We start from the raw sequence: 17,432 nt of genomic DNA, 5'->3' as shown, positions 1-17,432 counted from the left end.
TCTTTTAGCTACTTGTAAAATAATCTAATTTTATATCATCATTTTACCGGATTATTCTTCAGTACATCGATTGTGTATCTAAAATAATATCATTATCCTTATTCTGTTTTTTCCAAAATTCTTTTAAATATCTTTTTTGGTTAGATTACTTTATACTTTTTACTTTTATTTTATAATTTCAAAAAAAATTTGGTGATTGTTCTATTCTGTTACAATGTGCATTATCATATTCTAATGAATTATTCATTACATACATTTAAAAAAACTTGTTAAAAATGAAATTAAAAAATTATGTTTATTATTACGCTGTGAATGTGTCAACAGCGGTCATGCCTGTATCTGTATCCCATATTTGCCACAACCTTTCTGTATCTGCATTTGTGTATTTCGGTTTCAGCTGATACATTTGATTTGGCGTGTAATTTGTTCCAGTTAATGGATTAATTGGGAGATCTTCATGCGGTGTGTTATTATTGTACTCCCAAATAAAGGCAGGAATAGCCTGAATGCTTTGGCAGCGCTCCAATGTCGGCCAGAATCTCTCAATCTTCCCATTTTGGTAGGGAGAATGAGAGTCTGTATGCCGCCATTGGACGCCCCAAAGATCAAGTAGATCTTGAAAGGCGCCCCTATTTTCTGAACCGTTGTCGGTCCAGAAACAATAAGGGGCGCCAAATTCAATGAAGGCGGAAGCCGCAACGTTCGCTGTCGTCGCTGCCAGCATATCTGGTATTTGTATACACGCTAGGACTTTGCGGCTAAAATCGTCGATTATGCCATAAATATACTGGCCACGAACACCCCTAAAATAATGAACATCTGCGTGCCAGATAAGATTGGGTGAAAGCGCCCAATATCTTACTGCTGTTTCTGGCCCGGCATGCTCTAATCGCGTCTTGGTGAAATGATTTTCTTTGAAGTATCTGCGTACTTCTCTATAAGATACATCAATTTGTTGTAATTTCAAACGTTTCCATTGTTTTGTTTGACCACAGGGAAAGGCCCAGTGGTCATGTATCACAGCAAGAGCTTTGATTTGGTCGTAGGGATTGACCCTACGACCTTTCTTGCCTTTAGGCAATGGGATATTCTGTAAGCTAAATTGATTTTGTAAAAAAAATTTTGAAACATCTAAATATTTGAAATCATTTGATTGAAGGGTTGGGGCGATGGGAACATGGGTGCAAGCTTCTTCCCATGTCATTTTACCTTCTTCAATCTGATTGGAAATACCAATTAGGTAAATTCGATCGACATACCCTTTGTAAGGATTCATTCTAATGAAGTACGTTAACAATCAAAATATTCTATAAGTGTCTAGTATGGAATTCAAAAGAATAAAGAAAATGGTAACGTAAATAAACGTATTATGAAATAATTTATAATTAAAATGAAAAAAAGAAAAATAATAAGTAAAGTGACTGGAAATGAAAATGAAAATCAGTGTACAGTTTTATTTTTTTTCTCGCTGTGAAACGTATTCGGTCTTTTTTTTAAAAAATTAATTTTTTGTTAGAGATAAGAGCTAAAACTCGGTAAACAACTTCTTTATGTCTAGAAAATTCTATCTTGCCTTTTATTTTTTTCTCGCTGTGAAACGTATTCGGTCTTTTTTTTAAAAATTAATTTTTTGTTAGAGATAAGAGCTAAAACTCGGTAAACAACTTCTTTATGTCTAGAAAATTCTATCTTGCCTTTTATTTTTTTCTCGCTGTGAAACGTATTCGGTCTTTTTTTTAAAAATTAATTTTTTGTTAGAGATAAGAGCTAAAACTTTGCAGACAACTCCCCCATGTCTAGCAAATTTAACATTCGTCTCCCATTTTTATATATTTGGTTTAGAATGTTCGAAAATGCGTAATATGGTCATTAATATTAATTGAAAAGAACCTTGAATTAATTCAATCTGATCTCACAAAATATTTTAAATTACAAACTTTGTAGTTTGAATAGATAATTAGTAATAAACTCAAATAACTAGTTTATTTTTGAATAAAAATATAATTATAAATACAATGAAACATATTCGAAATTGAAAAGAATGACTTTTTCTGTTCTTTCAATCGTTCAATTTGAATTTTGCAATATTGGATTTCTCATTAAATAGCTATTAAAAACAACAAGCAATTTAACTTACATTCAAATTTATTTGTGTTATATTCAATCTTCTCAAAACTTATAATTTTCGGCTATAGCATGATTATATGCTATATAATATAATAAACCTATAATAGTATCATTCTTTCAATTATTTGAAGAGAAAACCGAAAAAATCTATTTTCGGTCTATAACAACCCCTCCTCAAATTTTCTGAGCATATAGAAAGAAAAAGATCCTTTGAAAATGTTAAAAGAAAAGAGTGGTATTAAAAATATAAAGAATTATTTCAAATTTTTGCAGAATATTTTGAAAACATAAATAATCCATCGTGAATTCAAAAAAATCGACAGTTTATTTATAGTTATTTTAGTACTATTTTATTTGTTTGGTTATGCTAAGTTGAATTTGTGCTTTATGAATAAAACTTGTTGCAATTCTCAAGAAAAAATCATTGATATTCAACATACTTTTTAGTTTTTGAATCACTTAAGAATCTCATCAAAACATGATAAATATCGGAGAAGATCAATTACCCTCATTAAAAAATGGAGTCTATTTTTCTTTTTAAAATCAAAATTATTTAAAATTGAACTGATACATATGGTTCAAAAGGAATATTACATATAAAAATGATTCTCGAGTGAGATAAATTTAAAATTGCTTTTAAAGGATTGAATTTGTGATATTTATATTTTTAAGAAATGGACTTATGTTTGGTTCACTTGTCTATGAAAAAAATGAAATTTCTTTATTTTCAAAATAAATTGAGTAAATATTTGGCAAATCCTAGTATGTCTATTTGTATCTTAATTATTGTAATTACATCAAATCACATTTAAAAAATAAATATATTACAAATGAATAAGAAGCAACATCTTTCAACTAATTAATATGTAAGAGATTTAGGAAATGAGTCATTTATCGTGATGGTACAAACTAAAGAAAAATAAATCAATCGCTCATCGATGAAAATCGTTATCTTATTATCTTCAAAAGTAAATTTCACAAAAAAAATTGAGCAAAATCAACCACCAATTCAAAATTTGATTTTGAATTAATCTCAATTTAAGCTTTAACCATTGGGCATAATCGATTATGAATATTTTACTGATCGAAATTGAGCTAAACATTTGAAAGGAATATTCGTTATCTACTATTTCCCAAAAATATGATAATCTACAATTTGGTCGGTTGCATATTATGTCGTAAAAAAGTCTTTAAAAAATATATGTTCCAAAATTGTGCATAAAAATTAAATTTTATGATATTGATTGAAGAAATATCCAACAATATATCATTTGAAACAAATTGAATATTTATCAATTTTTCTATCTCACTTTTTTTACACGATATCTTAATTTTTGATAAATTTGAATGTACATTATATGTTTTCTATTACTGGAATTATGAATTTAAATTGAAAACATAAATTCAATGAATTAAATGTGAGTGGTCTATTTTAAATGATCCTCTCCACACTATATTGATTTTAAAATACCTTAAGTCAAACTCACAAAAATACGATATCTGTGATATCTGGCCGTATTATTATGGAGAATATTATTATATATTTTTCAAATTGCGGATAAGAAAACTCGGACGATGTTGTTCACAAAATTGTTTTTTCGTTTTTTTTAATTTAAATTATCATCAGTTGATAATTATGCTAATTAATTCATTTTCACATTTTTTGATTGACCCATTCAAATTTTTAAGCACAAAATCAAATGGATATATTTTCATCCACTCGTACATATACTTTAAACGGCATCGTTCAGACACATCAAGAAATATCCGTTTATAACGCTGTTTGCAAGGACACCTTAGAAGTTTGCAATATTTCAAAAATAATTAAAGATCCTCTGCACCCAAAGCCATTCAATCCATTTTTACAATTACAGAATTGTAAACACGAATTTCTTGTAAGGTGTAGTGATATATTTGAAGACTATCAAAACTACTACGCCGTTTTTGAATTGCCATACGGAAAACCAATCTCTGATGCCTTGCAGCAAGTGGGTTAAATGAAAGAAGAGCGTGTTGCAAATATTATTAATCAGCTATTATCCTTGGTTAAATATATTCATTACAAAGGTTTTGGACTTATAAATATAAATCCATCAACTGTTTACATTTCATCATCAGACAATGTTACAGTTGCAGACTACTCATTTTCAGCATCGGTTGGTTGCAATGACCGTGTTAAGAATATCCCAGAACATTTCGAAAATCTGCCTCCGGAGTATTACAAGACAGGGTCATATATTGCATCTCAAGCAGATATATGGTCTATAGGACTCCTTACATTTACATTACTAACTGGAAATCATCCATTCTTAGGTAATACTCCGTCATACGATCATACCGAATACTCTTTGAAGAATGCTCTCAGCCAACCTGTTAGAGTCCCATCATACATCAATACCATGCCATCCAATTTCATCCAGAGGCTATTAGAACTTGAGCCTACAAGAAGGTTTTCTATTGATCAATGCCAATCACATGCTTAGCTTGCCAAAATTTCCAGGAGAATTACAAAGATGAATTCATTCAATGCTTTAAACACGTTGAATGACAATAATAGAACCTTCCGTACAAACGGCCTATCAATTTTGGCCAACAAGACTTCTCCTGTAAGATACAATAGCCAGAAACTGCCCAATTATAGATCATTTACGGACTTCAGAAATCCTTCGGAATTTGATTTCTGACGTTGCAACGTAGATTATGAAAACTTCAATTGTCATCCTCGTATTTTAATATAGAAGGATGGGATTTGATTTGTTTTGGTATGTATCTCCATATTTATTTTTAAAAATTAATAATGCGTTTTATTTTAATAGATGTTTATAGAGTTTTTCTTCATCTATTGCACCCTAAAACTAAGATACAACAACAGAAATACCCCTTTGATGTGGCATGCAAAAATCCATGACACGAGAAACTGTACAGAGCCATCAATATTAAGAGAATGGCATGTACAGCTATATTTTTTATCATCTTCATTGTATCAAAGTTCTATTCTTGCAATTACTAATCCGATAAAACCGAAAATATGGTATTATGGAGAAAAAGTTAGAAATGCATATTCCTAATATAGTGTTGGTTGCAGACATGAGCGTGATCAGTTACAATTCTTGTTAATTCGAAACTTTTTTGATTGGTTTCTTATTTGGAATTCAAAATTTTGAGTGCTGTAAATTAAAAGTTCTAAATGGCGACAACTGACTCAACTGATCAATAATTTGTCGTAATCCGAAATTTTTTGGAGAATTTCGAAAAGTGACAAATATTAATGATTTTCTTTTTCGGATTTGCTGAATGTGTTAATAGGACAAGATATAGGAAATGCGAAGATTCTGTATTTTGTGCTAGAAACAGATTCATTCAGAACTCAAATTGGACATTATTAGCAGAAACAGCACAAATTCACGAAAATATTTTTAGCGCTAAAATAATTGACGAAGATTTTAATAGAGAACTTAATTTTACAGCATCTATTTTGAAATGCGGCATTCCACATGTTAGAATTGCTAACATAATTCCAGATAAATTCCCAAGATACGATTTCATTAAAGAGCCAACATTAATTGATCAAGATTTCATTTCAGATTTAGATGGTTTATCGAATTCTATTAGCTTTAATAAGATAATTGTTGAATCAACTAAAACAAAAATAATATTAACGCCAAAACCATTTAATTTTGAAATTTATACTAATGGTTCTAAGGTATTAACAATGAACTACGATAACAGCGCTGTATACGAATTTAATATGGATAAGAAGCAATATCCAGTCCAAAATCGTCCAGCAAGGTTTAATGATCAAGCAGAGACCCTACGAAATGGTCCGACATCTGTTGGACTCTCATTTCTTTTCCACATGAAAAACCTTAAATTTTCTGGTTTAGCTCATCATACATTGAATCTCACATTGAAACCAACCACTGACGATGAACCAATTAGATTTTTCAATACAGATATAAACAGTTACGAAATAGGAAATGGAATGGCGATGTATGGCACAATTCCATTCCTTGTCGCTCATAATACTACAGAATCAATAGGTGTCTATTGGTGCAATCCTTCGGAAACATGGGTTGATATTTCAAAAAATTCTTCTCGATTTTTGTCCGAAACCGGGTATATTGAATTCTTTGTTATAACCGGATCACATAGAGAAGTTACACATAGGTTTGCAGACCTGACTGGCCATCCTGCGATGCCACAATCCTTTGCATTGGGTTTTCATCAATGTAGATGGACATACATGAGCTCAGATATCATAAGAAACATCACAAACTCATTAGATGAATATATGATACCTCATGACTCAATTTGGCTTGATTTAGACCATACAGACGATAAAAAATATTTTATGTTCGACAATTCTAAGTACAAAGACATCAAACAAGTCCAGTATGAATTGTTAAAGAACAAAAGGAAGCTAGTAACCCTTGTAGATCCTCATTTGAAGAACGCAGATTATTATTTTGTCTTTTCAGAGGCCAAAGAAAAGGGATACCTCGTTAAAAACTCCAATGGAGGTATTTTCTACGCAAACTGCTGGCCAGGAAACTCTTCCTGGGTTGATTTCCTCAATCCCGACGCAAGAAAATGGTGGGCATCGCTATTTTCATATGGAAAGTACAAAGATTCCACCGGTTTACTCTTTATCTGGAACGATATGAACGAGCCATCCATATTTGACATCTCTGATCTAACAATGCCACGAGATGCCCTGCATTTCGGAGACATAGAAGAAAGGGAAGTACATAATTTGTACGGCCATTTCAATGTCTTGGCAACAGCTGATGGATTGATCAGTAGAAGTCGTGGAATTCCTGATAGACCATTCATATTAACGAGATCCTTCTTCGCAGGAAGCCAGAAATACGCTGCAATGTGGACAGGAGATAACGCCGCTGAATGGGATCACCTTAGAAACTCAATTCCTCAGATACTTTCCCTTTCTATTTGTCAATTTCCTTTCTCAGGAAGCGATGTTGGCGGATTCTTCAATTCCCCTGACAAGGAATTGCTCTGCAGATGGTACCAAGCTGGCGCCTGGACATACTCCTTCTTCAGATGCCACTGCCATCATTTGGCTGATAATCGTGAACCATATCGTTTATCTACCGGATGGAGGGAACTCGCTGTTGATGCGATTATCGAAAGATACCAATTATTCCCATTATGGTATACGGCTTCTCGTATCGCAAATCTCACGGGAGAACCAATTGTATCTCCATTGTACTTCTACTTCAACGATGAAGCACTACAAGATGAAGAATTAGAAGTACTTCTCGGAGAATCGTTATTAGTAGCTCCAATTGTTGAACAACAACCGAAATCGAGAAAAATTATTTTGCCATCAGGTGTAAGATGGTACGATTACAGGACATACCAAGAATTCACCAAGAGCTATGACCGAACAGATGTCAGTTCCGTGCCAGTTTACATCAGAGGTGGAAGAATCATCCTTCAAAAACTCACAAGAAGGAAATCCATACCTCTTATGCATTTGGACAACTACACAATGGTTGTAGCACTAGATGACAAGCAAGAATCCCGTGGTGAACTCTACGCAGATGATGGTCATTCATTCAAATTCCTTGAAAATGAATTTGTTCACAGAGTTTTCACATATAAAGAAGGAATTTTAGAGAATAGAGAACACGAGACACAAAAAGGAAACTTGCCTGATTACGAAAATGTTTATATTTCAACAATTAAAATTGTAGGATGCCACGAAACTCCTTCAGAAGTAGTTTTTGAAGGAAAGTCGATGAAATTCAGTATCTCTGAGAATGTTTTAGTTTTGGAAGACGTCAATGTCCCTGTTTCAAAAGATTGGAGTATCCAATTTAAGTTTTAATATGTATTTGTTATTATAAACGCTTATTTTGTGGAATACTGTTTATGTTTACAATACATCTTAAGTGAACATCATATCAATGAATAATCAATTTATTATCCATATTAATTATGACTCAAAACATCATATTTTAACCTTCCAAAACATGTGTTTCTAAATCCAACAATATAAGCATACAAACCTTTATGATAAGAGTTTGAATAAAGTAATTTCAACTAAATAAAAAGATATTTCGCACGATCGTATCTGTATGCTAATCTAACTGAAAGTCAACGACAATTTGCAACAAAAGGAATCCTCTAAATATATAATTGATGTGATGGGTATTGTAAAATCTTTTTATTTTGTAAAGTTTACGATATCAATTCAAATTTTGCAAGATGGCTTCTGCTCAAATTGCATGGGGAGAAAAACAAAAGCAATTACCATGGATTGGTGATATTACTCCAGAAGAACTTGCTAAGCACAATAAACCAGAAGATTGCTGGTGTTCTTTCAAAGGCGATGTTTATAATATGACTCCTTACTTATCCATGCATCCAGGAGGTCCAAAGATTATCATGTCTTGCGCTGGTGCTGACATGACTGAGCTCTTCATGAAGAAGCATCCTTATATCTCTCCAGCTTTGATTGCAAAGATCAAAATTGGAAGACTTGTTAAATAAATGCTACCTACATGTGATTGAAATAAAATACAACTACGTCTAATCTTCATAAAGCAAAAATTTTTATTCTATATTTTATTTTAACAAATAAGGTTTCTCAACATACTCCTATAACAAATATGAAAATTAAAGCATTAGAGTTTATACACTAACTCATTTCGAAAGAAATTTGTGATGGCCCGAATATATAATGTCATTAATTATGATTTTAAATGCATATAAGCAAATGACTCAGTACAGTAACGTTTATGTGTTGTGGTTTTTTCTCATTCTCCGAAAAATATTTTTGAATAAAATATATGCCTGATACAAATAATCTCTCGCAGGATTGAAATCTATATGATTGATAAGTATAAGAGTAGGCACGCCAGAATTTAAAAGCCAGTAAGATTATTGTTTCACAAGAGATTTTGCAGAGAGAAAAAATCGATAGGAAATTTTCATTGAAAAAATATTAATTCGTTAATAAAAGTTAATATATATGGTCCAATGATTAAAAGTGAGCTGATCGTCAAATTAGTTTCAGAGGAGGATTTCAAATTGAATGAGAACTTCACAAAAATTAATTGGTCGAGTTTATATTTATCACCCTGAAAATCAAATCTATCGTTTTTAAAACTACTTGTGGATAAAATTATAATATTCATCTTGTTTTTTCGTTTATCAATCACTTCATCAATTTTTTTTTGAAAAAAAATTTCTAACTTTTATAATAAGATGAGTGATTGGGATGTCATAGGAACCCCAGCCGCCGTTGCTTCCGATGATGGATATGAAGAGGAAGAGGAGTGGTATGATGATGATTTCAATGATTATGATGATGACTTCGAAAATCAATCAGAAGATGAAGATTATCCTTATCCACCAAGGATCACAGCATCATCATTCCAAATGCCAGTTATCAAGATCAGTGGATCTGTTGGCACGAAAGTTAGGAGCAATACTCGTTCGAAACGTGAAGATAGACTTGCATACAGGCATAGAACTGGAGCAGGTATCAGAAAGGGACTATTAACAACTGGAAACGATATTAATGAGTCCTTAAGGTTGTATAACGAAGGATATGGCTCTTACAACGATTGCGTTCTCGAATTAAGAGAAGCAAATGCTCCTGAACTAATTCCAGACTACGAAAAGAACAAACCAGAAGTTCCATCTGGTGCTGGTTCAAAGATTATCAACATTACTCGTGTCAAAAAAGGCACTCTTTCCAAACTTCGCGATGGACGCAACGTTTCTAAGGATGATGTCATCACTCAGAAGATTGATCTCGATCCTAAGCATTATTGGGATCACATCTCCCATCAATTAATGGAAGATGGACAATTCGTCCAAGGAAAGTACGATGTTTTCCACGACCAAGCAATTAATGAACGTGCATCCCTCGGAATTGGAAATTCTGCCGAAATGAACAGCCTTTACTGCTTCTGGTGCTTCTATCTTCGTGAACATTATGATGAAGATATGTATCACGAGTTCCTTCGTCTTGCAAGAGAAGATGTTGCTGGAGGAAGCCACTACGGTATCGAATGCTACTTCAGATTCTGCTCTTACGGTCTCGAAATCAGATGGGATGAAAAAGTCTTCAAAGATTTCGAAAACGAAGCAATGGAAGATCACCGTCGCAAGTCAAATTACGGTCTTGAGAAACTCCAAGCTTTCAGGGTTAACCAGAAGCACAGTTTCCCAATTCCATTCGATCCAGAAATTATTAAAATCTTGGATCAGTATCCAACGATGAAATCGTTCAGAGAACAGCCTAAATCTCAAAACTCTGCTAAGCCAAAGCGCGAAAAGAACGCTGGAACGAAATTAATCAACAGCATCAAGAAAGAACAGCCAGATCCTCGTCGCGAGCATCCAGATTCAAAGAAAGAAGATGGAGAAACCAAGAATACTCATCAACGCAAGGAACAACCAAATCCACCAAAATCTCAGCCAGTTCCACCTCAAAAATCTCAACCAAAACCATCCGAAAGAAAAGTACAGCCAAATCCACCTGAAAAGAGGGAGAGAAAGCCACAGCCAATACCTCCTGAGATCAAAGACAGAAAAGGACAGCCGGAGAAGAGAGAAAGGAAGCAGCAACCAAAGCCACAGCCAATACCCGAAACAAATCCAAACAGAGGACCACAAAGATTCAAGAAATCTGACAGAATTGAGCCTGGTTCAAGAATCCAACCTTCTTCTGCTCCAATGGACTCGTTGATGAGAAGGAAATGGTAAATTTTTCTCGAGTTAGTTTTATTTATTACAAAAAAAAAAATTAACGTGTTACTTGAAAGATATTAGTCTTGTTCAAACATCATGATGATAAAAATTAGTAGTATAAAACTTCTACGATCGACTTTTTTTGATATCTTATGATTTTTTTCAGTCAATTCCAATGAAATTTTTTCCTACCAGTCAATTTCTTGAATAACATGGCCAGAATATCAATTTATGCCTGATTAACTATTCACGTGATAGAAATGTTACTGTGAAAATTCCAAAAAAAATTCAAAATTCAAAAAATATAAATCAAAATTTAGGAAAAGATTATGATTTTCTTGATTTTGAAAAAAATTTGGAAACAAGCGAAACTATAAATATAGTCTATTATTGATAAATGATATATCGATGATAGAAAATCGATGAATACCATAAATTCAAGATATGAAATCTTGACAAGAAAGGTTAATAGAAAAAATCGATTGTAAAAATACGATAGAACATATTAAAATAGTAGAATAATAAACTTATTTATAATACATTTTCTGGTAATGGATAAATTTGGGAAACGTCCCAAGAAACAATCAATTCTGCCAAGAATGCATGCATGAATGAGTTATTCTGAGAGAGCTTGATTCTATCATCTTCATTGCAGTAAGACATGTTCATTGCGAATGTCATTGCCAGATTATCTCCGCCCATATTTGTAATGTCCTTGGCGGCAGCGAGACGTCTAAGGACGCCTACAAGGTACATAAGTGTATATTTCGCTAAATCTGGAAGTTTGTCGGCTGTTTCTCTAATTTGCTCGGAGCTTATGACTTTGTAAATATTCTCGTGGGCAAATTCTTCTGGAATGAGCCACCCTTCGATGCTTCTGAACCACTGTTTGATCATTGTGGCCATATCCATCGCTCCGAGTCCGGCAAAAGGATCTTGTTCACTACGGTTGAGCTTGAGAGCGGCATCTTGGATATGGCTCATGCTGCCTGGCAAACGGAAGATACCTTCTGTTTTTTCGGCTCCGAGTTCAAAGAATTTGTTGAAAGATTTGATGAGGATGTAAGGTACGCAAAGATTTGGCTTCTTTTTGCGTTGATGGAACATTACTTCTTCGATAGAACATGAATAGCAAATTGATTCGCTGCTGATATCGTCAAATGCGTGTTTGCCGTTTTCTTTTGTCATCTCAACAGAAGTATGAGACCAGATCCTTCCGTTGACTCTGATGAGAGCGAAGCAGGCGGCTTCATAGCATTCCTCGTCAAGTTCTTTTGCAATCTTAACGGCTTTGCAAAAGTGAGATAAAACGTAGGGACGAAGTTCTTCAGATGGGATGAGGAATTTTGCAATGAATGCAGTCAATTTCATTGTGTTAATGAAAGGTTTTCCTCTAACTGCGGTGGTTTGCTTAATAAGAACGCAATAGGCCTCATCAATGAGTTCCTCATGATTACGAATGAGTTTGTATAGATCCCTTGGACCACCTTCAAAAACTTTTGACTTTCGAACATCCGTTATATGTAAAATGGCTTTCTGGACCAAGATTGCATCCTTTGCCATGGCTTTAGGGATACGCTTGAGTAGCGGCTCATTGGTATGATTATCACTGAAGGTGATTGATTCTTGTCTTGAGAGAGATTTTCGACTGAAGACACCTCCAGTTTTGCATTGGTTGAAATTCTCGCTTGCATACTCTAAGAAAAGATTCTTCTCGGCCCTGGTTTCGTAATCCCATGGAAGGAAAATTGGAACTGGACCTTGGTATGGATAGTTCTGATTACTCATTTATGATTTCCTTCTTCGGAAATTTGAGAGACAAAATTTTTTTTCAGAACAACTTTTTAGAGGCGTAACCGCTTTAACTCATGATGGTTTTGCACAGAAACAGGATCTTTAATAGATTAAGTTCAAATCGATTTGTAATTATTCTCAACTTTACAATTGCCTAATTTTCTCAAAAATCTAATTAAAATAAAATGATATTATAGTTATTACAAACAATTTATTTGCATCTGACTTTATTTGCTGTTATTGAAAAATATTATCACGATGTAGAATTGAATAGACGATGAATTGAGGTACAAAATTTTGTTGACTTTTGACATTTTGCACCATTTTAATGTATATTGTTGTGCGCTTCCTATTTCTTACATCTTGTTTAAATTACTTGATTCCGATTAAAAAAATATTTCATTAATTTATAGTTATACTTGATATTAACATTTTACAATTAAGGATGTCAATTTGGAAGAAAAGTGAGAAAATTCCTAAAATGCTAAAAATGAATTTTCCAAATGTATTTTTTTATCTCATTTTTTTGATTTTGAAAAAAATTTGGAGAGAAGAACTCTTCGTTTTTGAATTTTATCACGATGGTTTTAAAGTATATTAGACACATGTATTGGTATTACTATTTTTGTATATTTTGAGAGAAAATCCCTAAAAAGTGAGAAAATCTAAGACGGTTTGAGAAAATATATAAACTATTGAAAATTTGAATTAAACTTCTAATTTGGAAAAAAGAAATTTGGAAAGAAGAAAAATCAAAAATCGAGATTTAGACTCAGCATCAAATGGAGAACAAAATGTTTCTTCATATGAAGGAAAAAAATTTTCTTGTGAAGAAATAGAGTTTTTAAAATTTTATTGTATGTAATGAAATAAACAAATATTAAAATTATTTTTTGATAACAAGAAAATTCCCAATAGAAAATATTTGAGAGAAAGAAAAAAAGAAAATTGAAAAATATTACTCTCCTTTATATTTCATGAGATTTTAAATTTATTCTCATAAAATTGACAATTTTATACGTTTAGATGAAAATATGTGATTTTGGTTGAAATAGAAATTATTATTTGCTTACAGCTATCAAATAGATTTTTGCTATTTTGATTAAAATTTGTTAATCAAATTAATAAATTTTTTCTAAATATCTTAAATATCTGGATCACTCACATATACCATGAATTGAACGATAAAAATAATACAAACTCAACTAAGTTTCCTGTCTTTCAACTAAAAAAAATTATGCAAATTAAATTAAATTGTTTATTCAAATATAAAACAAAGATGAAGTAATTACAGTTATCATAAACTTTATGAATAACTCTGTAATTGGTTCAGATTTTCGTAAAAATATTTTTATTAATATCGATAAGAATACGTTTACCTACTATCACAACATATCGATAAACAAGAGTAGAGTGATTTTTATCATCGAAACTTTTTAAAAGCTGTAAGCTGGAAGGAAAAATCTTGTTTTTTCTGAGTTAGTTGTAGAACTATTGATGCACGAGTTATCATTGTGATGTAGAAGGATGTCAATGTACTGACTGAAGGATATGAAGTGAATTGAATTTCATTGCATTTCAATTTGATCAAAATTTGTTGAAATGATATGAATGTGTCAACATCTGTATCACTCTCTTTCACTCCTTCCCTATTCTTTCGAGAACGAAGCTAGCTCAGCTTTCGCTGAGCGAATTGACACTTTTGATGTCCTAAACGTACATGCTCTCAAATTTATCGAAAAAATTATACCACCTAAACTAGTATATTCTTATTTTAAATATGATATTATCCTTAGAATCCACACTAGAATATATTTAAATCAACTTTTAAAAAAGTTCGAATCCTGCGCGTCTCACTTTTTAAATTTTCGAAAAGGAAAATTATATTCTCCTAAAATGAAAACAATTTTCCGAATTGACATCCTTATTTACAATTATTAATTCAATTGATACAAACCTTATCAAGTATTGAATATAACGAGCCTAACTTTTTGTCAGAAAATTCTGTGGTAATTTCGGATACCTTCTTCGCTCAGCCCAAAAATTACGATAAGATTCTAAAATATATCTGAAGGTAATATTTTCATTAAAATATCCCCTCTTGTGTTTAAAATTGAAATATCTAACTGAACACCCCAAGATAAGATAACGAGCATATTTTCTATGCAATATAACGCTAATTTCCTACAATTTTTAAAAGTTATTTTGCATTTTTTTCAATATTCAATTTTTTTGGGGTTAGGTTTAGTATCTAGAATTTCATCATGTCAACTATTTTAAAAAATTAACTATCTCAATGTATTTTCCTTGTTAGAAGGAATCCTGATAGGAAGACTTGAGTGCCTATTCATAAATACTTCCAGAAAATTTACAAATTTTGCGCGTTGACATAAGCCATTTGCATCTAGGGCCAATTTTATTGAATTTACCGAGAATAAGTATGAGATATTTTGGTTTTGCATCATGTATCTAATGCCATTGTACATTTTTTATGAGTGTTTGATCATTTTTGAGACAGATTTTGGGTTTGCACATTCGATTTTGTTTAATGCTCTATCATTAGCTCTTGGACGCATAAATGTAACATAATTTAGGTCTATCAACAAATCTCATAGATTTTATCTTGACACAAATGTCACACTTCATTATGTTCTAGATTTTATGGTCTATATTTCAAAGAGATCTCAGAGAATTATAATTTTTCTAAATAATTTTTTTATCTCCTCCAAAATGCAGTCGTGGGAATTCAAAAAACGAATCTTTATTGAAAGAACCAAAAATTTTTTATGCAACACTGTTTAACTTAAATATTGAATATATTATTCAATCAATTTCGAAATTTTTATTTCAAACAGTGTATCAATTAAAATACTACGTATATGCTGTATATCAATAAAGTTATTCATTTAATTCATTCAATCTAAATAAAAAAAAATTAATTTATTTAAAACGCACGGGTGGTAAAAAATGTTTATTACACTTAGACCAAAAAGCTTTTCTGAACCTCAGAATGATCATCTGCATTTGCTCTCTTCTTAATGATAATAAATGTAACCGCAACAACAATTGCAATGAGTGTAACAACAACAACGCAAATTCCAACAATAAGAGGGATATTCTTCTTGCCATTTTTATCAGTATTTCCTTTGCTTTGATCTGCATCATCTTGTGAATTTGATCCGCTTGAAGTTGAGGTTTGTGATTTTCCTGCTTCTGTTTTAGGAGAACTTGCTGTTGGATTCGCTAGATTCGATGATGGTTTTGATGGATCAGATGATGGTTCAGTCCATGTGCTGCAGTCAACAGGATAAATTGTGTATTCCCAGGTGTTTGAACCTGATGTGACTTTCACATCAACTCTCTTGTTAACTAGGTTATCAACACCATCGAAGGTGAAAGATAAAGAAGGTGGTTCCATATAACTGTAACTAGCAAAGTATGTCTGTGTTGACTTTGTAACACCATCAACTTTAACTACTAAAGAAGGGTTTGACCTCAAGTTTTCATGTGAGAAACTGAAAATCTTGTAAACATGACCACTGTGTACGAAACCTGGTGGAGGCCATGCATAGAATGGGAGAGTTTCTGGTGGTGGATTTACAGTACAACCTGAATCGAAAGTACTCATAGTGAAATAGTTGACATAATACGTGTAAACTCGCCCATAGTAAGTTTGCGTTTTTACATTTGACGCTGCACCAAACATTGTTTTAACCGTATAAGGACTTAACATCCATCTTCGGTGACCAAGACCGTCAATGTCTTGACCATCTATATAGTCATCAAGCAATTGCATAACAAATCCAGGAGCTCTTCTAGAAATAGAGTTATATGACATTGCTAAGTTAGAACTTCCGCATCCGTCGGCAGCATATTTAGTATAGCATTTATCAGAAGGATTAGGATCATGTGTGATACCGTTTATCGATGCACAGTAAATTGAGCAGTAAAGGGCGTTGTTCATAACAGTTTGATCTGTGATGAGACTTAAGTTGCGTTGGTAGCCTGCCATCCACCTGACGTAGTTGTATTGCATGAGACCCTCATTGTTGTCAAGCGTTCTGTCATAAGACTTAGGACTGCATGAACCTGCTTGATCTTGGTAGATGTTACCAGAGTTAGGTTTGTCAGCAATGCTCATCGATTTGAACTTTCTACAAACATCTGCCTTTGGTCGATTCTGTACCCTATCGAACGTGATGCAAAGTACACTGATCAGCATTTAATCTTATGAAATATTCTGAAATCTCTCAATTCTTGAAATATCTCAAAAATAAATTATGAATTGTTAAAGCAAATTGTATCCAAAAATTTATTTTATGAGGTACATAATAAAATTTCGCAGAATTATTTTTATTTCATAAAAAGTTTTTCAATTATTTTCATAGTGAATAACATGGAGCTCATTAATAATTTCATTATTTTTATTTTTTGTGAGATATCTGACATATTTTCAAATTTTGAAAATATTGAAAAAACAGAATAATTTCCCCGCTTAAATTATTGGTGAATAGGGTTGTTAAAAATATCAAAAATTAGCGTTTTGAAGACACCATAGTGTCTTATAATTTTCCCTTCCTTATTGGCGTGTAGAAATAAATGCGCCAATAGATTGAAGAAGAAGAATTGTTTTTCTCTTAATGAACTTTAATCCTTTTGATATAAGAATATTAAAAACATTAATATAATTTCGATTTCGGAAATTAAATTTCCAAATTTTTTGTCGATTTCGGAAATAACAGGATCCCGCATCCAACACGCAACAACAAAACACAAAACACACT

General features: G+C 32.3%; 7 protein-coding genes across 7 annotated transcripts, besides 1 other annotated feature; 4 read left to right on the top strand and 3 right to left on the bottom strand.

Moving 5' to 3' along the window:
• Positions 1-304: 304 nt before the first annotated feature.
• Positions 305-1,276: a mobile genetic element.
• TVAGG3_0619350 (ribonuclease H-like family) lies at positions 433-1,276 on the bottom strand (the record flags this gene model as incomplete). The annotated part of the gene is made up of 1 exon (XM_051240306.1): positions 433-1,276. A coding segment is annotated over one exon (844 nt), but the record flags the coding sequence as incomplete, so codon positions are not given.
• A 2,560-nt stretch (positions 1,277-3,836) lies between these two features.
• On the top strand, positions 3,837-4,929 carry TVAGG3_0619330 (protein serine/threonine kinase protein; the record flags this gene model as incomplete). The annotated part of the gene is made up of 1 exon (XM_001306473.2): positions 4,125-4,610. The coding sequence occupies one exon, from the start codon at positions 4,125-4,127 to the stop codon at positions 4,608-4,610; it is 486 nt and encodes a 161-aa protein (XP_001306474.1).
• A 466-nt stretch (positions 4,930-5,395) lies between these two features.
• On the top strand, positions 5,396-8,111 carry TVAGG3_0619320 (glycosyl hydrolase; the record flags this gene model as incomplete). The annotated part of the gene is made up of 1 exon (XM_001306472.1): positions 5,396-7,978. The coding sequence occupies one exon, from the start codon at positions 5,396-5,398 to the stop codon at positions 7,976-7,978; it is 2,583 nt and encodes an 860-aa protein (XP_001306473.1).
• Positions 8,112-8,346: 235 nt separating this feature from the next.
• On the top strand, positions 8,347-9,107 carry TVAGG3_0619310 (oxidoreductase activity, acting on NAD(P)H, heme protein as acceptor; the record flags this gene model as incomplete). Its single annotated transcript, XM_001306471.1, has 1 exon — positions 8,359-8,643. The coding sequence occupies one exon, from the start codon at positions 8,359-8,361 to the stop codon at positions 8,641-8,643; it is 285 nt and encodes a 94-aa protein (XP_001306472.1).
• Positions 9,108-9,350: 243 nt separating this feature from the next.
• On the top strand, positions 9,351-10,989 carry TVAGG3_0619300 (La ribonucleoprotein domain family; the record flags this gene model as incomplete). Its single annotated transcript, XM_001306470.2, has 1 exon — positions 9,361-10,869. The coding sequence occupies one exon, from the start codon at positions 9,361-9,363 to the stop codon at positions 10,867-10,869; it is 1,509 nt and encodes a 502-aa protein (XP_001306471.1).
• A 391-nt stretch (positions 10,990-11,380) lies between these two features.
• TVAGG3_0619290 (GTPase activator, FI04035P family) lies at positions 11,381-12,684 on the bottom strand (the record flags this gene model as incomplete). Its single annotated transcript, XM_001306469.1, has 1 exon — positions 11,386-12,642. One exon carries the CDS (start codon positions 12,640-12,642, stop codon positions 11,386-11,388), a length of 1,257 nt encoding a protein of 418 aa, XP_001306470.1.
• A 2,730-nt stretch (positions 12,685-15,414) lies between these two features.
• TVAGG3_0619280 (uncharacterized protein) lies at positions 15,415-16,938 on the bottom strand (the record flags this gene model as incomplete). The annotated part of the gene is made up of 1 exon (XM_001306468.2): positions 15,629-16,870. The coding sequence occupies one exon, from the start codon at positions 16,868-16,870 to the stop codon at positions 15,629-15,631; it is 1,242 nt and encodes a 413-aa protein (XP_001306469.1).
• Between the last annotated feature and the right edge of the window lie 494 nt (positions 16,939-17,432).

This window comes from Trichomonas vaginalis, chromosome III (genome assembly GCF_026262505.1).
Source record: "Trichomonas vaginalis G3 chromosome III, whole genome shotgun sequence".
Lineage (NCBI taxonomy): Eukaryota > Parabasalia > Trichomonadida > Trichomonadidae > Trichomonas > Trichomonas vaginalis.
This window is presented reverse-complemented; position numbering and strand designations above follow the sequence as displayed.